At 37.6% G+C, this 22,397-nt stretch overlaps 1 protein-coding gene across 4 annotated transcripts in view; it reads right to left on the bottom strand.

The window, feature by feature from the left end:
* Positions 1 to 22,397, bottom strand: part of HIPK1 (homeodomain interacting protein kinase 1) — a 50,690-nt gene that overhangs the window by 21,923 nt on the left and 6,370 nt on the right. For all 4 annotated transcript variants that reach the window (XM_067042213.1, XM_059061057.2, XM_067042220.1 and 1 more), the window contains exons 2-4: positions 16,539 to 17,616; positions 9,175 to 9,298; positions 369 to 488 (exon numbers count right to left, since the gene is read on the bottom strand). In XM_067042213.1, coding sequence (XP_066898314.1) covers positions 369 to 488; positions 9,175 to 9,298; positions 16,539 to 17,614 — 1,320 coding nt within the window. In that variant the 5' untranslated portion in view covers positions 17,615 to 17,616. The remainder of the gene's footprint in view (positions 1 to 368; positions 489 to 9,174; positions 9,299 to 16,538; positions 17,617 to 22,397) is intronic.

Here is a 22,397-nt window from a genome sequence, read left to right as displayed (position 1 = left end):
AATTGTGTTGTTTTGTCATATTTATTGAGAATTCTCTAAAAAACAGCCACTACTAAATTACTCTAGTTCTTCCTATCACTTAATGATAAGCACTACTTTCCATACCCTCTTCTTAGCTGCAGATTCAAATATATAAAATAACCTCAGCCAATTGAACTTGCATTTAATGTTTTGTTTTTTTAACTAAGGATAAGGCCATACGGGTACAATGATATAATTTCTCAAAGTATTTGCTCCTGCAAACGAACATTCCCACTGTCCCCCCCTTTGTCCCCTTCCACCTCAAGAAGTTAATAACTAAACTTTGAATTCAAACTGGAATTAAGGAGTACAGGAATGAATAGTATAGTATAGCAAGGGAGTCAGACCTTAAGCCTCCACAGTGGGTACCCCAAATTAGGATCTCTGTTGAAAAACCTGGTTGTTTTTGTTCCGGCACTGAGAAGATATTCAGCTGGCAGGCCTTGTGTTTGTGAAATGTAACGAATCTGAAATGTCAAAACCATCAAAACATTGATTTGGAGTGAAAAGGTAAATTATTAAAAACTTTTACACTAAAATATTATAAATATTAGCTCTAGTCAAAAAAAAAGAAAGGTACTGCAAAGAAATTAACTATTTGATCAATACAAATGAAATTTATCTGTAGATAAATATATATGCTAACCCACTCACAGATAATTCCCAAATATTTATTCAGTAACTTCCTTGTTACTATACCTGTTATTTAGAAGGAAAACTCAGTTTTGAAAATTTTCTGTGTAACCTTTTTTGTTTTTTTGTAGATTTCTGATACAGAGTTCAAAAAACTTTAAGAGATTTCTAGGACAGAACAGAATATTTCCAACAAACTATTTCATGGATTACCAAGGTTTTGTTTGTTGATACATTATCAAATTTAAGAGATTAGGAAAAAATTTCCATAAACCTCTTCCTTCTTGGGCTACTCTAGCTCTTGTCAATTGTCCCCACTCTAAATTGTTCATACCATAAAATTAAACAATTTAGTTTCTCTATCCCCACATCAATAAAGGGCAGGTATTATGTTCATTCATTCAATTTTTATTTTTATTTTTAGTTGCATCAGGTCTTCATTGCTGTGCATGGGCTTTCTCTGGTTGTGGCAAGCGGGGGCTACTCTTTGCTGCGGTGCATGGGTTTCTCATTGCGGTGGTTTCTCTTGTCATGGAGCACAGGCTCTAGGTGCACAGACTTCACTAGCTGTAGCACGCAGGCTCAGCAGTTGTGGCTCGCGGGCTTAGTTTCTCTGTGGCCTAGAGAAATGTGGGACCTTCCCAGACCAGGGATCGAACCCGTGTCCCCTGTACTGGCAGGCGATTCTTAACCACTGTGCCACCAGGGAAGTCCCCATTCAATATTTATTGAATACCTACTTTGAACTAGACCAGCAGTTCTCAAAGTGTGGTCTGGGGAACACTGAGGGGTCCCCAAGATCCTTTTAGGGAGTCTATGAAATATAAACTATTTTCATAATAATACTTAGAAGTTATTTGCCTTTTTCATTTCTTTCTCATGGGTATAGAGATTTCCAGAGGTGATGTGTGATGATGTCATTGCTCTGATGGCTAATGAGACAGTGCCTGTATATTCTTGTGTTTCCCAGGGCTTCCCTGGTGGCGCAGCAGTTGAGAATCCGCCTGCCGATGCAGGGGACACGGGTTCGTGCCCTGGTCCGGGAAGATCCCACATGCCGCGGAGCAACTAAGCCCGTGAGCCATGGCCAGTAGGCCTGCGCGTCCGGAGCCTGTGCTCCGCAATGGGAGAGGCCATAGCAGTGAGAGGCCCGCATACCGCAAAAAAATAAATAAATAAATAAATAAATAAAAGTTTCCCAGTTTTGGGACTTCCCTGGTGGCACAGTGGATAATACTCTGTGCTCCCAATGCAGGGGGCCCAGGTTTGACCCCTGGTCAGGGAACTATATCCCACATGCATGCCACAACTCAAGAGTTTGCATACCACAACTAAGGAGCCCACATGTCACAACTAAGGAGCCTGCATGCCACAACTAAGGAGCCCACCTGCTGCAACTAAGGAGCCCATGTGCCACAACTAAGGAGCCCACCTCCCGCAACTAAGATCCAGTACAATCAAATAAATAAATAAATATTAAAAAAATAAAAGTTTCCCAGCTTTATTGTTCACATTTCTGTTTGCTTTCACAAGTCTCCCTATCCAAAAAAGCAATTTGCTTCTTTCCTGACCTACTGAAAGTAAAACAAGAGGTTATTTTTTTAACCATCCCCCCTCCACATAAGAATGGCTGTATTTAATGATGAAATTAGAAAGAAACTTTTAAGCAAGGAAATCTTACTTCTCACCTCTCCTCCCCCAAAATTTCAGTTTTAATTTCTAATGCAATATATATTAATAGATATAAGCTATATAAACAGGGCTCTTCGGGGGTCCTCAACAATTTTTTAAGAGTGTAAAGCAGACGTCAGCAAACTATGGCCTACAGGCTAAATCTGGCCGGCTGTCACAAGACAATTTTAGAAAATAGCAGGATATTACCCTGAATCTGTGGGAGCTACCTAACTGGAAGGCGAAATACAGCATTGGCAAAATAGAAAAAAAAAAAAATTAATGTGGATGAGAACATTTTAAATGTGAACTTCTTTTCCATACAAAAAGGGTGAAACATTTAAAATCCAGGATAAAACCTGTACAATGAAATACTATGCAGACATTTTAAATGATAGGGTAAAAGTATATTTATCGACATTGTAAAGAAAGATATTTCATAATATACTAAGTGGAAAAGCAGATTACAAATTAAATATGACCTCACTTAAAAACAATTACACTTCACTGATTCTAAGAGGCACATTTTTTTAACATTAACATTTTTGAAATTAGGATATGCCTTAAAACTGATAGTCATGATAAATCATGGTTTAACCGGAAGCATTCTTTGAGGTACAGAAAAGTAGTGCATCTCTCAATCAACAGTGTCTTAGATTTGATGGAACACAGTATATGTATTCCTCTATGTCCGTAAGTTTATATATGAAACATAACTATATGTAGCACATATTCATTCATTCTTTCAGTAAGTACTTATTGAGCCAGGCAGTGGTGATTGTTAAAATAGACATGGTTCTTGCTCTCACAGACCTTGCAGTCAAGTGAGGGAAACAGGCACTGAATGCATAATTCAAACTGAATTGGCATCCTGAAGAAAATAAATAGGTTTCTATAAAAATACATAACAAAGGAACCTGACCTAGACTGGGGACTGGTGAGGAAAACATCCTTGAAGAAGTGACACGTTAGCTAATAAATGAGTAGGGACTGACTAAACGAAATGAATGGGTGGTGGAGAAGCATTCCAGACTAAGAGAACAGTATGTGTGAGGGCCTATGCTAGAAGGAAACATTCTTAACCAGTGCTGAAATGATGCCAGTGTAGCTAGTGCAAGAAAAGCAAGAAGAAATGGTGTAAGATCAAATCTAGAAAGGAAGAGAGGAAGAGGAGAACAACCCAGGTAGAGGCTCAGAGGCCATAGTAAGGATTTAGCCCTTAATTCTAAATCATGGGAAACCACTAAGGAGCAGGAGAGTGGCATGATCAAATTTGTGTTCTGAAAAAAATCACTCTGGAAAAAAGACTACAGGGAGGCCAGAGTAGATAAAAGGGAGGTTGTCTAGTAGCCCATGTAAGTGATGAAGACAACCTGGACAAGGGTAATAGCAATAGGAAAATATGAGTATAATCAAGAGGCATTAGGACATACATGGTCAGGAGATACATGCATGTCCATACATGCATGTGCGCACGTGTGCACGCACGTGATCTCTCTCTCTCTCTCTCTCTCTCACACACACACACTGCAAAACTACATTTCCCTTCACAGAATTTATCTCAATTGTACTATATAATTATTTGTGTGATTATTTACTTAATGTCTATTTCCCACCACCAAACTATAGCCTCCATGAGGGCAAGGACAATGTTTTATTCAGCACTGTATCCCCAGTAACCAGAGTACCTATGACAGTAGTCAATAAATACATAAAATTAACGAATTAAATATATAAATAAATACAAAATATACCAAAACGTAACAGGTTACCTTTGACAGGTAGAACCACTAAAGGTTGAAATTTTTGTCTCTTGGCTTACTGCATCTTTTCTAATTTCTCTACAATAATGCACTTACAAAATTAAAACATTAAAAATTTTTAATATTATAGAATGAAAAGAGTAAACTATGAAAGTAGAATGGGAACTATCATACAGATACTGCTTTTCATATAGCTTAAAATAAAGCAACAACAAAGGCCCCACCTTTATGCAAACAGAAAGTATTATTGTCATTTGTTATTTTAAAAAATTGAAATGTTTCCAATAAAGTTGAAGCCATTAAGTAATATCTAGAGAGGGTATACACATTTGACTTCAAGACTTACAAACATATGCTGTAAAATCTCAGCTATCACATTTACAAAAAATCCACAGCTGATACCATACTTAATAGTGAAAGACTGCTTTCCCCCTAAAATCACGAACAAGACAAGAACATCCACTCTTGCTATTTCTTTCCAACACTGTACTAGTGTGGTTCAATGCAAAGCAGTTAGGCAAGGGGAAAAAAAGGAATCCAGATTGGAAAGGAAGATATAAAATTATCTTTATTTGTAGATGACATGACCTTGTAGTTAGAAAATTATAAGGAATCTAAAACCATTAGAACTAGAGTTCAATTAGAAAACTATCAGAAAAAGAGTTCAAGAAGGGTGCAGAATACAACATTACAAAACTCACTTCATTTCTATACACTAGTAAAGAACAACTGAAAGTAAAATTAAGGGATTTCCCTGGTGGCACAGTGGTTAAGAATCCACCTGCCAATGCAGGGGACATGGGTTCGAGCCGTGGTCCAGGAAGATCCCACATGCCACACAGCAACTAAGCCCGTGCACCACAACTACTGAGCCTGCGCTCTACAGCCTGCAAGCCACAACTCCTGAGCCTGCATGTCACAACTACTGAAGCCTGTAAGTAGAGCTCGTGCTCTGCAACAAGAGAAGCCACCACAATGAGAAGCCCACACACTGCAATGAAGAGTAGCCCCCACTCGCCGCAACTAGAGAAAGCCCATGCACAGCAACAAAGACCCATTGCAGAGATAAATAAATAAATAAATTTTAAAAAGAAGGATATTTAAAATAAAATTAATAAAATAATTCTGCTCACTATAGCATCAAAAAAAACTTAGAAAAAAATTAACAAAAGAAGTATAAAACTTTAACTCTGAAAATTATAAAACACTGCTAAAGAAAACCTAAATAAATCTGATCATGTTTATGGATCAGAAGCCAATATTGTTTTGTTTGCGGTACTTGGGCCTCTCACCACTGCGGCCTCTCCCGTTGCGGAGCACAGGCTCCAGACGCGCAGGCTCAGCGGCCATGGCTCACGGGCCCAGCCACTCCGCGGCATGTGGGATCTTCCCGGACTGGGGCACGAACCCACATCCCCTGCATCGGCAGGCGGACTCTCAACCACTGTGCCACCAGGGAAGCCCCCCAGAAGCCAATATTGTTAAGGTGGCAATACTTCCTAAAGTGATCTACAGATTCAAGCAATCCCTATTTAAAAAAAAAAAAAATCAATAACTTTTTTGGGGCAGATATAGAAAAATCCCTAAAATTTACATGGAATTTCAAGGGACCCCAAACAGCCAGAACAATCTTGAAAAAGAATAAAGTCCTGGTTTCAAAACCGACTACTACCAGAGAAAGACAAATACATATGATATCACTTATATGTGGCATCTAAAATATGATACAAATGAACTTATTTACAAAACAGAAATAGACTCACTGACATAGAAAACAAACTTACGGTTACCAAAGGGGAATGGGAGGGGAGGGATAAATTAGGAATCTGGGATTAACAGATACACACTACACGTATCTATATTCACTATCTTATAATAACCTATAATGGAAAAGAATCTGAAAAAAGAATACACACACACACACACACACACGGGAATCACTTTGCTGTATACCTGAAACTAACACAACATTGTAAAATCAACTATACTTCAAATGAAAAAAAAAGAAAGAAAAAAATTTACTACCAAACTATAGTAATCAAAACAGTGTGGTACTGGCATAAGTATAGATATAGGATATAGACCAATGGAACAGGATTGACAATCCAGACATAAATCATTATATTTACTTATGGTCAACTGATTTTTGACAAGGATGCCAAGACAATTCTTGGGGAAAGAACAGTCTTTTAGCAAATAGTACTGGGTAACTGAATACCCACATGCAAAAGATAGAAAATGGACCCTTTCCTTACAACATATTCAAAAATTAACTTAAAATGACTCAAAAACCTAAATGTAAGAGATAAAACTATAAAACTCTTAGAAGAAAACATAGGAGAAAAGCTTCATGACACTTGATTTGGCAAAGATTTCTTGGATATGATACCACAAGTATAAACAACAAAAGAAAAAACAAGCAAATTGGACTTCATCAAAATTTAAAATGTTTGTGCAAATACTCTAAACCGAGTGAAAAGGCAACCCCCTGGAATGGGACAGAGTGTCTGCAAATCACTTATCTGACAAGGGATTAATAATAAGAATACAGAAAGAAGTCCTACCACTCAACAACAACAACAAAATTCAAAAACGGGCAGTGGACTTGAATAGACTTCTCCAAAGAAGATATACAGATGCCCAATAAGCACATAAAACGATGCTCAACATCACTAATCATTAGAGAAACACAAATCAAAACCACAATGAGCTATCACTACATATCCAAAAGGATGGCTATCATTTTTTTAAAAAAGAAAGAAAATAACCAGCATTGGCAAGGATGAAGGATGTAGGGAAACTGCAACTCTTGTACATTGTTGGTAGGAATGTAAAATGGTATAACCACTGTGGAAAACAGTTTGTTCGTTCCTCAGAAAGTTAAACATAGAATTCGCATATGACCCAGCAATTCTACTTCTAGCTTTATACCCAAAGGAACGGAAGACAGGGACTTAAACCCTGGTATACCAATATTCATAGCACCACTATTCACGACAGCCAAAAGGTGGTAACACCCCAAGTGTCCATCAACAGATGAGCACATAAAAAAAGTGGCATATATATATACATATATGTATACACACATACACATATATACATACACACACACAATGAAACATTGATCAGCCATAAAAAGTAATGAAGTTCTGATACAGGCAACAGCATGGATGAAAAACATCATGCTAAGTAAAAGAAGCCCAGCACAAAAGACCACACATTGTATGTGATGAATATGTTATGCTAGAATAGGCAAATCTATACAGACAGAAAGTAGATTACTGGCTCCCAGCGTGGTGGTGGGGTGGTTAGGGAAGAATGGGTACTGACTGCTAGTAAGTACTGGGTTTCATTTTAGAGTCATGAAAATGTTCTAAATTGATTGTGGCTATGGTTCACAACCCTGTGAACATACTGAAGACCACTGAGTTGCACATTTTAAATGGCTGAATTATACGGTATGTGAATTATATCTCAATAAAGTTGTTTTTTTAAAAACTCAGCTGTAAGAACAAGGATCCTGCCACAAGAACCTTTTTGTATAAGCAAAGATGCATCAAGATAAAGTATTCCCAATCCTGCTCTACAACAGCAACACCCTATTTATTCATTATTAAGCATGGAAAAAAAAACAACTTTCTCCTACAACCCAGTTTCGCATCTATGCACCAGGCAAAAATTCTCAAAACTACCATATCATTTCTTTACAAGGTAACCCCCCATTGCACCTTAGCTTCTAAATCTAATTTTATTTGGTTCCACTTCCTAGGAATATTTACAATGCAATCTGTTTACTAAGGTTGAAAAGATGTCATAAAACAGTTGGCCTAGGAATGGCACTTTAGAGACTATAATTGCTCGGAGAAAGGTTTCTTAATCGGAGGGTCCACGAACTCCCTAACTTTGTATATAAAACATTGTGAGCATATTTTTCTGAGAAGATCCATAGCTTCATCAGATTCTCAAGAGTCTAAAACCCAAAGAGGAGAATCAATGGATTGGTTCAAGTAACTGTGGTTTTGCATCATTTAATCTCCCTCACACTTCTTTGTTGTTGTTGTTAAAATAAGGAAGGTGGTTCATGTCTCACAAGGTGGATGAAAGACTGAAAAATTACAAAGTTCAATGTAACTGGTTATTTATCATATGAACAACTTATTTTCTATGTCTCACTCAGAGACAAATCCAAAGGGTCAAATTTTTGGAAGTTGGTAAATGTTACATCTACTCTAAAATGGACTGAGGAATCAAAATTCCAGGTTGAATAGGGAAAAACACTATTTTGCTATTTTCTCTTTTAATGGTTCGAAATAACCATTCATTTCTCAAAAAAACTAAAAAAACCCTGATGTACCTACTGTGTCCCAGATGCAATGTCAGCAGCTGAGGATACACTGGTAGAATCAAAGAGTCTCTGCCCTCAAAGAGCTTACAGTACAGTAGTTAGAACCATTTTTTGGAAAGAACAAAAAATGAGAATTCACAATTTACTTCCATGGCAAAACTTTTTTCCTTAGGACCAGTTTCTTAGGAAGTTGTAGCATATCTTCTAAAGCTTGTCTGTTTTGAAACATAGATAATTTGTTACAATACTTTTCAACTCATAAGATTTCCCTCCTAAATCCTATGTTACAGAGACCTAATACACATCACAACTTCTAGGGTCCAATGTGTTTCAGTATGCAGAGAGTAATTACTTCAGTGTGTGTCATGTATAAAAAGGAATAAATAGCACTGAATGAGCCAAAGTTTGCTCTTAAAATTCCAACTTCACATCCTTACTCTACTTTCATATCCTAATTCACAAGACACATTGGCTGACAAGTTAAGTCTCTAATAAATCATTACAGATCTGGAAAAGTAGCAATCTAAAGTAATATAAAATAAAATCCTTTTTAAAGTTTAGAATTACAAATATAACTTCAGACTAAGAAGCAGGTAGAGAAAATTCCATTATTTAAAAAATTATTTTTAATCGGACTATTCTTTCCCTACAATCTAAATACTTCACTAGTACTTCTATTCCTCTAGAATCTTTCACGAGTAACTACTTGCTTTCTATTGCCATCCAAATAAACACTCTTACCTGATCATATTCTGAAGCACCAGGATAAAGAGGCCACCCCAGGAACAGCTCGGCTATCACACAGCCCAATGACCACATATCAATAGCTTCACAAAATGGTAATCCAAGAATAATTTCAGGGGCTCTAGCAAAAACAAAAATAGCATATTAAAATAATTACACATTATTTTGGGAAACTATGTTGATTAAGTCTTGTTTTAGTATCAGGTAAAGGTACATTGATTTAAAGAAACTGAAAACAATCTCTGGTATAAAATCCGTAATTCGAAACTCTTGGCCCCAGATGTGTTTTGAAATTCAGAGCTTTTTGAATTTCAGAAAGGTACTACCCATGCATAAACTACATACTTCATAATAATCCCAATGGAGTTTAGGGAAGCATCCCATAATCAAACACATTAATACTTCTGCAACAAAACATATGAGCAATCACACTAAGCCAGACAAATACTTTAAACAGCCTTACATTGATTCAAGTCAGGTCTTACCAATAAATAAGCTTATACCAAACTTAGAAAAAGATTTTTAGCTTTGAAAGCTTTCTGAATTTAGAAATTACAGATAAGGGATTATGGACTTATTCTTTTTATCCTTAGAAACTTTTTAATTACAGAAAAATCAATTAAATGGCCTGATCAATAAATACCCCTTTATGACAGAAATGCCTTCTGTGGCATTGAACCACACAGTGGTTCAAATCCTAATTCCATTATTTAACAGCTGGAGGCAATTAATCTTTCTGAGCCTCAGGTTTTTTTTTTTTAACATCTTTATTGGAGTTTAATTGCTTTACAATGGTGTGCTAGTTTCTGCTGTATAACAAAGTGAATCAGCTAGACATATACGTATATCCCCATATCTCCTCCCTCTTGCGTCTCCCTCCTGCCCTCCCTATCCCACCCCTCTAGGTGGTCACAAAGCACTGAGCTGATCTCCCTGTGCTATGTGGCTGATTCCCACTATGAGCCTCAGGTTCTTCATTCATAAAATGGAGATGAGTACCTCTTACTACATAAGGTTGTGGTAAGGTTAAAATAAATAAGTAAAAGAGAATGATGATGATAATGATGTCATTCAAATATTAAAGCTCTTGACCAGCGCCTGGTACATGGTTAGCATTATGTAAGTGTTAGATAAAACAATGACTATTATTATTATACCATCATTCTTTTAAAACTTTGAACTCTCTAAGTGCTTTCAGAAATATTCATTTCCACTAATGCTCCATGTGAGAAACCCAACCCTACGAAACCTTAAAGAGAAAACTACGCTAATATCATAAACTAAGAGCTCTCTATATATGAATATATCCAAGGCAAAATTATTATCCCCTCTATATTATACTTATAGAGGAGAAAACATAGGCAAATAGATTAAGTAATTTGCTCAAAATCACACAGTTAATAAGTGGCAGAGCTAGAATTTGAATCCTGGTAGCCTAGGTCTGAAGTTGCCTCTAAATAAGTAAAAGTTAAATACATACCCATCTATACTCATCTATTTGGCATGGTGGTATACATGGTATTTTTCAAATTGTAACTAAAATTAAGAGATATATTGATTCAAAAGGGGGATGATAATAATAGGTAATATTATATTGATAATAATAGATGACACTTATATAGTACTTCGTATGTGCCATGCACTAAGTTATTTATAAATGTGGGGTTCACTTAATTCTTACAACAATCCTATGAAAGTAGATATTTTCACTGTTAAGTCATCAATTATAAGATACACATTTTTCACATTTTAACATCTCTGAAATTAAGAAGATTCCTGCAAATGATGGTATATTTTAGTTTAATGGCAGTGCCTTTACCTTCTTATTGGTACATAAATAATATTATATTTCATCTTATAATCAGTGGCACCTTAGATTCTATGTAAGGAAGTATTATTTCCATTTTACACATGTAGAAACTGGGCACTGGCAGGTTAAGTAACTTGCCCAAGGTTGGAGCCCAGGCAGTCTGGACCCAAGGTCTGAGCTCTGAAACACTTTATCATCTCTAAATAATTTCCTTTCCTTCTTACAAGTCACAGAATTTGAAACTGTAAAGACACTCCAGATCCAGATCCCTCTCATTAATCAGGAGCTAAATGGAAAAGCAGATCTCTCCATTAGGAACCATCTAATAGGCCATGTCTCCTCATGAAGTGCCTAGGTTTCTCAAATTTTATTCTTAAGCAGTATGTGCTTATTGTTGTGCTGTGTGTATGGGGGAGGGGGGGCAGACAAAGACTGAGTGGGGAGAGTATAAAGATATTTCCCTAAATAAGAATATTCTCCCAGAGTAATTTTCTAAGTAGCCCCTAGAAAATGGTAAATTAGAGGACTCCATAGGGTCTAAAAACTTTCCTGATCCTTGCACAGAAACAGCAGATGATCCAGGCCTGCTGGGACTTACACTATTTGACAGCTAAGGGTGGAACCACTAATACCATCAGTTTTGGGGCTATTTGATATGAACTGTGGTTTTGTTAGCCAAAGAAAACAAAAAAGTGATATTCCTGTTGCAAGTGGCTAGAGCCCCATATTACTGATGGAATTTCAGAGTTCAATTAAATACAACCACTGTGGCATGTTTGATAGCATTAATAAACTATAGGGTAAGAGTACCCAGAAACATAAAAGCCTTTCTAAAATTGAAAAGGAACAAAATTTTTACTTTCACTGAGCAGACTGATTAATTTCTAAGTTCATGACAGTGCCAAAAATAGCTGGCAGGGAGAATGCAAATGGCTTTGTGCCAAAATAAAAACTGGGCTTAGAACATTCCTAAACATTAACTGAAGAGCAGCAGATTGATTTTGCCATTCCCACTATACCAGGAAGACATTTTAAAATCCAAAAGGCAGGTCACAGGGAGGGGTCAGGCCACCCAATAACTTACTTCTTTAAAAAGGTAGCCATAAGATGTGATAACTGTTAGGCTTCTAAGGCTTAAAGTTTAAGGGAAATTAAGAAAAACACTAATTCCATCTCCCAAGCCCCACTAAACAAAAACACCCTGAAGACTGACTGGAATCAGTTTTTCCATTTGGTCTTGCTCTGCTTCTGGAGTAACAAAAGCAGCTAAGTATTTCAAGTAAAAGCTCACCCAAAACAGTTAACTCTACCACACATACCATGCAAAAAGGTAAGTATCAAAAGAAAAAAAAGGAAAGCAGTAAAAATAAAGTAAAATAAAATAAGGCTGCTCAGTCTATTGAGGACTTTTCACTTTCATTAGAGCCTAAAAATGTTAGACTATGTAAACTCCAGGAAGCAAAAAGACTTAAGTTATCTTCTTTTACTGAACATCATTTAGAGCAGGTTCACCTCTAAAGACTGAATGTTTTAACCTCTGAATTCAGATCAAAATTTTTGATAATATTTTCATTACTATATCATCTTTCCCCTTGGCCTCCAATATTTCTCAATCCCTCAACAGAAACTATACACTGAAATTCTTGTTCTACTTCATCTATATAATAAGTTAATTACTCTTCTAGGTCCCTTTCCAGCTCTGACATCCTAACAACTAGGCAGTAAAAAAAGATTACCTATTAAACCACAGGAAAAAGGAAAACAAAACTAGCAGTCTTCCCTTTAGGAGGAAAATGGCATTAAATTGTACTTTGGACATGGTGACTCTCCTCTTTGCAGATACATCCCATCCTTTGAGAACAAATACTGAACAGGCTCTCATTGCTATAACCAGCAGGTAGAAATAGCAATCCTTGCATTTTGATTTCCCAACTTCAAACTCTTTTAAATTGAAAAATTCCACCTAAGTCATAAAGCTCTATTTCACTGGAACCCAGAGCAAGCTGAGGCTAGAATCACTTAACAGCACAAATCATTCTCTGCTCATCTTCATGAACACTCTTGTTTCTTCCCACCCATCTCAGAGGCATCAAACCAAATAAGAGATGTTATGTAAAGTCTAACTTCCTATATCTGTGGCTTAGGTGTTAACTGTGGTTTCAGTGTCAGATGAAACTGGATTGTTTGTTTGTCTAGGACAAACTGAAAATATGTTTTCCTTATCTAGATCTTGTCCTTCCATACATAACAAAGTGATCTCAGCTTTAAGGCCAGCTAGCCTGTTCAGAATGGAAAAGCATTGAGCTTATAAGCATGACAAACCTTTGTGCATAAATCTCGAGCCCCAAAGAGAGCAACTTTTCTTGGAATTAGTCTACATTTACATTTACAGTGGGCTAGGTAATAAAGTACTTTATTTTTACTGCCTGAGTCATTTAGCCATGCCCATGGCCAACAGAGACAGCATGGTGGCAAAAATTTACGTCAACTGATAGTACTTTGGCATGTTATCAGCAAGATGAAGCAATGTAAACAATGCAATGTAAAAAGGAGGGTAAGAGGAAGGCTGGCTCTAGAGACAGAATGCTTCAATGGTCAAAAGGATTTCAGAGAGGTTTTCTGAAAGAGGGTGAGGATTTAATGGACTCTAATAAAGCAACAATGCAACATGCACAGGACTACTGTGGATACAATTTATATAAAGAAGGAATGCCTGAGCTGCTATTCCACTTGCCTTAGGCTCATCATCAAGTATTACTGTGACAGAGTTTTAGAAAACTATAAAAAGAAAAGATAAAAATAGATTAAGGTGGATTGGAAGACAATGTTGTTAAGACGTCAATACTGTGCAAAGTGATTTGCAAACTCAGTGCGATCCCTATCAACACCAATGAGGTTTTTTTCAGAAATAGAAAAGTCCATCCTAAAACTCACAGAATTTCAGGAGACTCCAAAAAAGTCAAAACAATCTTGAAAGAAAATAAAACTAGAGGTCTCACACTTTCTGATTTCAAAACTTATTACAAAGCTACAAGTAATCAAAAAAGCACGGTACTGGCATAAAGACAGACATTTAGAACAATGGAACAGAAGGGAGAGCTCAGAAATGAACCCTCATGTATATGGCCAAAGGATTCTGACAAGAGTGTCAAGACCATTCAATGGAGAAAGGACAGTCTTTTCAGCAAACGGTGCTGGGAAAACTGAATGTCCACATGCAAAAGAATGAAATTGGACCCATACTTTATACCATACAAAAATTAACTCAAAATGGATCAAAAATCTAAATATAAGAGCTAAAGCTATTTGAAGAAAACACGAGGAAAAGCTTCATGACATTGGTTTGACAACGATTTCTTGAATATACCAAAAGTATAATCAACAACAAAAAAGACAAATAGGACTTCATCAAAATTTAAAACTTTTGTGCAAACAATACTATCAATATAGTGAAAAGGCAACCCCTTGGAATGGGAGAAAATATCTGCAAATCATGTTATCTGACCAGGGATTAATCCTCAGAATATATAAAAAACTCCTACAACTCAGCAACAACAAAAAACAATCCAATTCAAAGATGGACAAAGGACTTAAGACATTTCTCCAGAGAAGACATACAGATGGCCAATAAGCACATGAAATGATGCTCACTGTCACTAATCATTAGGGAAATGCAAATCAAAACTATATGAGATATCATTTCACATACATAAGGATGGCTATTAACCAAAAAAAAAAAGAGAGAGAGAGAGAGAGAGAGAGAGAGAAAATAACAATAACAAGTGTTGGTGTATTGGTGTGGATATGGAGAAATTGGAATCCTCATGCATTGCTGGTGGGAATATAAAATCATGCAGTGGCTGAGAAAAACAGTTTGGTGGTTCCTCAAAAAGTTAAAGAATTACCATATGACCCAGCAACTCTACTTCTAGTTTTATATCCAAAAGAATTGAAAACAGGGACTCAAACACTTGAATGCCAATGTTCATTACATCATTATTCACAATAACCAAAAATGTGGAAACAACCCAAGTGTCCATCAACAGATGAATAGATAAATAAAATGTGGTATATACATGCAACAGAATATTATTTGGTCCTGAAAAGGAATGAAATTCTGATACATGCTACAGAATTTCAGAGAGTAACCTTGAAAACATTATGCTAAGTGAAGTTAAGTCAGACCCAAAAGGAGAAATACTGTATGATTCCACTTATAAGCAATATCTAGAATAGGCAATTTCATAGAGACAGAAAGTCAAAATAGAGGTAACAGGGGTAGGGAGTAGGAGGGTGGAGTAGTTACTGCTTAATGGTTACAGAGTTTCTGTTTTGGGTGATTAAAAAAATCTGGAAATAGTGGTGAAGGCTATACAATACTATGAAGATACTTCACAACACTGAACGGTACATGTTAAAATGGTAAACTTCATGTTAGGTAGGTTTTATCACAATTAGAAAAACAAAAATATGTAGATGGAACATTTTCTGAGTCCCTATACAGGTTAAAATGTCCTTACATTATTTTCACACATAATATAAAATTCTTAGTTCAGAATTTCTATTTCCTCAAAATTTATTAAAGGCATTTGGCATGTTGGACGTATCTCTTGATAAAACTTATTTTGTGGGTTATCTTTTTTTATTGTTTCACTTCATGATTGGGTGAGTGTACAATCTGTGTTTAATGCATGACCATTAAAATAAATATCAGATTCCTTAAAATTAATAACTAGACAGATAAATGACGTACTGAGAAATCAAAGCTCATTTAGACTTTCCCGTCTTCTCTCTTTCAGTAATGCTCCTTGGTTACAGTACAGACAAAATTCTATATACCAGCATTTAAGTTCTGTCCCAATAATTATTATATATTGAAAAGGTAGCTTTATTAGAAGTATCAATATGGAAATATAAATCACTAAAGTATAAGGTGTTTGGGTGAAGGCCATTTTAGGATAACCAAATAAGTTCATATGCAAATAAGTTCAAAGGACTATGTTAAGTTCAAAGGAGAATATTAAAACGAGAAGAGACCTTAGCAATCATCTAATCCAATTCTCTCTATTATGCAAGAAAGAAAATGTAAAATAATAAAACGTTGCTAGAGTTAAATTTGGAATTATTCCCAAGGCATCTTACCTGCCAAGATAGGAACCTGGGAAAAATAGCAGCATATGCCCAAATTCATCACATATAAGTAAACATCTTATATATTTAAAGATACTTTAAAATGGGAAAATTAGGTATAATGGTAGTAAAGAAGGAACCAGATGCTACTATAATTAAACTAGGAACAACCTTCAGAATCAGACTGAATTAATTTTTCTACAGTTAAAATTTCAGAAATAAAATAATGTTACATATAAGAATGCCACACACACAGAATATTAAATACTATATATATTTAGGATAATACTAAAATATATTATCCTATTCTGTGTTGAAATCTGTAAATAAATTCATTGTTATATGTAGCCCTTTGTAATATATGTTAAATATAAAGACAGATCTCTAGTCAAAGACATGCTTTTTAGCATTTGCCACTTGCCTGTAGTAACGTGACTGTAAGTAGGTTGAGCACACAGCTTTGGAAACGTGACTAGCAGAACCAAAGTCAATGACCTTCACTCGGTAGGGTTGGCGCACTGGATCGACTAGCATTATGTTTTCAGGCTTAAGGTCAGCATGAATTAGACCAAGGCTCTTGAGCTTCATCAGGGCTGTGGCCACCTGCTGCAAGATTGGTCTGATGTACTTGAGTGGCAGTGGGCTAAACTTGTTCTGCTTTAGAAAATCATATAAGTTCTGCTCCAGCATCTCGAACACAAGGCAGGTATGATTCTTATGCTGAAAGCACTCATAAGAACGGACAAAATTATACTCATCAGCATTTTCACTGCTTAGGCGGGAAAGGATGCTCACTTCAATCTGTCCTTGTCTGGCATAGGAGGGGTGGTTCTTCAAGATTTTAATAGCCACAATTTCCTTGGTGCTCCGCTTCCAGCACTTAGCCACCTGTCCAAATGTTCCCCGGCCTAAGAACTCTAAGACTTCATAGCTGTTTGTCATAGAGCAAAGGATCTCATGCTGGACCAGCTGGTAATCCCCTTCTCCACTGGAACTGCTACTCTTCGTGGTCACAGTGGTGGTCGTGGCAGCGGCACCCACCACAGTCCTGTTTTGCAGCATGAGAGGGGGATGTTCTTCTATGATTTGCACGCTACCGTTGCTGTCAACTTCCTCACTTTTTCTTTTCAATCCACATTTTTGATATGGCTCAAGCAGAGAAACGTTGCTTCTGTGAGTCAGGGTCTGGCTGCTTTGGAAGGTTGATGTAGCAGCACTGGCAGAGCTATCAGCAGCTGTTACAACAATATGCTCCACTGCAGGAGCTGGGAGGAGGAGGCCCTGGTCGTAAGCAGGGATGTTGAAATTTGCTACCTGGTGAGAAGAGTTGGCTTGCCCTTGTGTGGCTGGGAGGGTTTTGCTGTGGGTATAGTATTTGTCGTTGCTGCTCTGTCCAGAAACATCCCAACCAGAAGGCTCTATTTTCAGTTTCTTTGCACTGCAGAAGGCACTCGACGACACTGATGGGGGGGAAAACACCTGCAGCTGTGATGCCATACCTACATCAAGAAAGAGGAAGAATTAGGCCCTCAATTTTATACAACCCCTCAATTTGTATATCAGAAAGTAAACATATATCTGGCTGAGGTTTTATTTTATACATTTTCCAAAACATGTTTCCTATTATAGAAGGATAAACTTTTTGGTCTAATTACACATCCTGAATGACTTTTTTGAGATTCGGCAATAATAGGACATACTGTTAAAAGAGTATGAACATCTAATATGGTTTATAAAATAAAAACAACAACAATAGCTTAGGGCTTCCCTGGTGGCGCAGTGGTTGAGAGTCCGCCTGCCAGTGCAGGGGACGCGGGTTCGTGCCCGGGTCCGGGAGTATCCCACGTGCCGCGGAGCGGCTGGGCCTGTGAGCCATGGCCGCTGAGCCTGCGCGTCTGGAGCCTGTGCTCCGCAACGGGAGAGGCCACAGCAGTGAGAGGCCCGCGTATCACAAAACAAAACAAAACAAAACAATAGCTTAGATGATTGATCACTTAGTATGTGCCAAGTGGTAGTCTAAGCACTTCATACACATAACTCATTTAATTCTCACCACAACCTTTTGAAAAACATACTATCATTATGTCCATTCTACAGATGAGGAAACTAAGACACAGACTGGTTAAAATAATTTGCCCAAAATAACACAGCTCTTAAGTGGCAGCACTAGAATTCAAACCCAAGCTCTTTGGCCCCAGAGTTCATTCCACAGCTGTCTTCATTCCTGCCCTGATTAGCTTTTTAATCAATTATTTAAATGTAGACATAGATGACATGCTTATAAAATTCATAGATAAACCAAATTCAGGCAGGATACTCAATATTGCTAAGTAACAGGTCTAAAAAGATCACAAAGAGGAGAAACCATAAGGTAAATCTAGCTGATGACATTTAACAAAAATATTGACTTCCTACTTAGGTCCAAAATCTGGCTAGCACAAAGCACAAGGATAAGAGATACAAGGTTTCGCAGGATCATATATGAAAAACACTTTGTTAGCAAGAGAAACACTATGTAATAATGTTCCCCTCCCCTCAAAAGCTAATTCAATCTTAAACTATATTCACAGAAAAAGTAGTGTCCAGAATGTAGCAAAGTGAAGGCAACCCACTCTGCTCAGATCACAAATAAAAGTGTCTAGCTTTGCCCACTACATTGTAAAAGGACCACTGATAAACTGACCAGAAGAAAGTAATCAGGATGAGGCAAAGCCCAGACCGGATCTTCTGAAGAACCTCAGGAAGTCATCCTTAGAAAAATATGGGGAAAGATAATAAGAACTGCCCATCTTTCTGTCCCTGAATGTCCCATAGACACCACAAGCTCAATAAGCCCAAAGACTAATCCCAAAGCTAATATTTTCAGAATAAAGCCCAAACATCTGACCTAGCATACAAGCCATTTCACATTTATCTTCTTCCTTCTGAATCACATAACCCTCAGGTGCCTCACGGCTCCACACCAATCCCTCTTCCCTATAGCTCCGCATGTTCCCTCTTTTCACTACTTCCCAGCATTAGTCATCTGCGAAAAAATAACAAATTTCCCTCTCTAACACAGACTTCTCTCTTGAACTCCAAAGCCTTATTTTTAAATAACTCCACACTTCAACTTGGACATCTTAGAGACATCTCAAATTCAAGATGTCCAGAATTAAACTTCTGAGCCTCCACCCCACGCCCAGTTTTTTACCTCAATTATGAGACACCACCATGCATCTAACAACACCTCAAGCCAAAAAATCAGGGAGGCAATGAGTCTCAGTTTCCTCATCTATAAAATGGTGAATTAAATGATTTAATACAAATGACGTGCTTAGTGCCAAAAACTCACTTAATATTATTATCCTGACTCATTCCCCTCCCTTAATCCCCATATCTAACCTATAACAAATCTTATCTACTTCCTAATCATATTTCAAATCAGCCATTTTTTCTCTACCGTATTGGAACCTTTCTAGTTCAAACTGCCAGGAGCCTCCAAACTCATCCTGAATGCACTTAAGGGACCTTTGCTTTTAAACTATGTATTATATATTGGAGGACTGCTCTGTTAACCATCTCCCTCCTTCTGCCTCCAGGGTCTTTCACTGCTTTAGGGATAAAATCCAAAATCCTCAACTTGCCTTAAAAAGCTCCCCCAGGGGGCTTCCCTGGTGGCGCAGTGCTTGAGAATCCCCCTGCCGATGCAGGAGACACGGGTTCGTGCCCCGGTCTGGGAAGATTCCCACATGCCGCTGAGCGGCTAGGCCCGTGAGCCATGGCCGCTGAGCCTGCGCGTCTGGAGCCTGTGCTCCGCAACCGGAGAGGCCACAACAGTGAGAGGCCCGCGTACCGCAAAAAAAAAAAAAAAAAAAAGCTCCCCCAGGGGCTTCCCTAGTGGCGCAGTGGTTTAGAGTCCGCCTGCCGATGCAGGCGACACGGGTTCGTGCCCCAGTCCGGGAAGATCCCACATGCCGCAGAGCGGCTGGGCCACTGAGCCTGCGCGTCCGGAGCCTGTGCCCCGCAACGGGATAGGCCACAATAGTGAGAGGCCCGCGTACCGCAAAAAAAAAAGCTCCCCCAAAATCTGGTTGCTGTCTTCCAAAATCTCCCCACCTCGATTCCTCCACCACTCCAACCATACTGCCCCTTCTTTCAGTTCTTGGGAGGCCCTCTATGTTGGAGACTTTCTGCTAGGAAAACTGTTTATTCTCTCTCACATTCACACACTCACTCTCACACACCACACACACACACACTCCCCACAATCACCACCACCACTGCATTCCCACAACACCCTGTACCTACCTTATAACATTATTTATTTAATGTTACATTCCCGGATACTGTAAAAGTTCCATGAGAGCAGGTACCATATCTGTCTTGTTCTTTTGCTTATATCACCAGAACCTACCACAGACTCTGACAATATACAGACACTCAGTATTTGCTGGGTGATTTGACCACTGCCTACCAACTTCATTTCTACTCCCTACTACTCCTGTTAAACTGCAGGATTCTCAAATGCTTCTTTTGTTTTGGTTTTTTGACGTCCCTCTCTTTTATCTGTGCAGTCCTTGAGATATGAGGGAAGTCTCCACTCTAGTACACACAGTGTAATTAGTCATGAAAGAATAAACACACACAGCTAGAAAGGAAGGAAACATGACAAGGGATGTTACAGAACATAAAAAAACAAAGTATACATTTCTTTGTGCTTGAATGCAGCTAAAAACCATGTGCACTGGACCAGACAGCTGGAAGAACAAACCCTCAACCTTCAATTTCTAAAATGCTGCCTGGATTTACTTTAAACAAGAGTTTCTATAATTTATATGAACCTTGAAGAGAAAAAAAGTATAAATTAAAAGAATGTTATTGCGGGACTTCCCTGGTGGCGCAGTGGATAAGACTAAGCGCTCCCAATGCAGGGGGCCCGGGGTTCAATCCCTGGTCAGGGAACTGGATCCCACATGCATGCCACAACTAAGGAGCCCACGTGCCACAACTAAGGAGCTCTGGAGCCGCAACTAAGACCTGGAACAACCAAAATAAATAAATAAATATTTTTTTAAAAAAAGAATGTTATTGCAATTTAACTCCTAGGTTACAGATTTACAAATCATCTTATTCTACCTTATATCACTGACATAATACCAAATTATAATAAGAGAAAAACTGAAATCAAGTAGTGCCTTTACAAAATTTACCTATCAATATATGCAAAAATATTTCTTGTCATAATATCAAACCAATTTCTGAACAACGAAAAGGAAGCAAATTTTTGAAATTTGTTTTCCATCGTATATTTGTTGAGTTACTACTTTTAACAATCTATCAAAATACATAAGCACAACTTTCATGTACCTAAAAGTATTTAGTAAAAAATTTGAATACTATACAAAATTTGCAATTTGTAGCTATGTATAGGAATATGGGGGCTTAAAGTAATAATACTGAAAAGAATTCATGAAATGTAACTCCAAGGTTTTAAAAGTATGATGATCATAACTGGACACTTTTCAAAAGTATTCTGTTTACCAGAGGAATGTTAATGACAACCTTTCACCCAGTGAACAAAATAACAGATACTGATGGCTTCAAATTCACAATGAGCACTGCAAAAAGCACAAGTTCTAGGAAATTGCTCCAAAAGTTTAAGTATATAAATAAATACAATAATTCTTACTCAGTAAGACAAACTTAAGTCCACCCATAGGGAAATAACAACCCAGAATTTCACTGGCCTTCCCCCCAGCAAGGGTGTATGGTACTGAAGTCAATGTCATGCCACCAGGACTCTTACAGTGTGGCTGAGACTCAGCCTGACCTCAACAAGCACTTGGTGAGAAGAAAATACAGAATCAAAATTGCCTAGAAAAATCTATACTCTTATTTATATAACACTGAAATTCAGCTAAAAACAGCCATTTCTAAACACGAAATAAAGATACTATGTCCCACAAAAATTTTTTTTTTTTGCAGGGGGTGGGGTGGGGGGGTGAGAGGCAGTTTTCTCCCTAGGCTGAGACTTCCCAAACAAAACCATGGAATCGAATTAACATCTGTGGGAAATTTACAATGTATCACACTCCGTTAAGCACATTACACTATTTTCCATTCACATGAGAACAGCTCCCAATAAATTAAAAGCTAACTTCCTGAAAATGTTTCCCCCCTTGACTCTAGCCATAAACTAGTCTTCTCATTTCAAACCTGACTTTCCAAGGATTTAACCGTCTAAATATAATGAGAAACTTTCCCACTGCATTAATCCCAAACTAGAACAAAAGGCAAA

This window comes from Kogia breviceps, chromosome 1, assembly GCF_026419965.1.
Source record: "Kogia breviceps isolate mKogBre1 chromosome 1, mKogBre1 haplotype 1, whole genome shotgun sequence".
In the NCBI taxonomy this organism is placed as follows: domain Eukaryota; kingdom Metazoa; phylum Chordata; class Mammalia; order Artiodactyla; family Physeteridae; genus Kogia; species Kogia breviceps.
The sequence above is the reverse complement of the archived record's forward strand: the minus strand, read 5'-3'. Positions and strand labels throughout refer to the sequence as shown.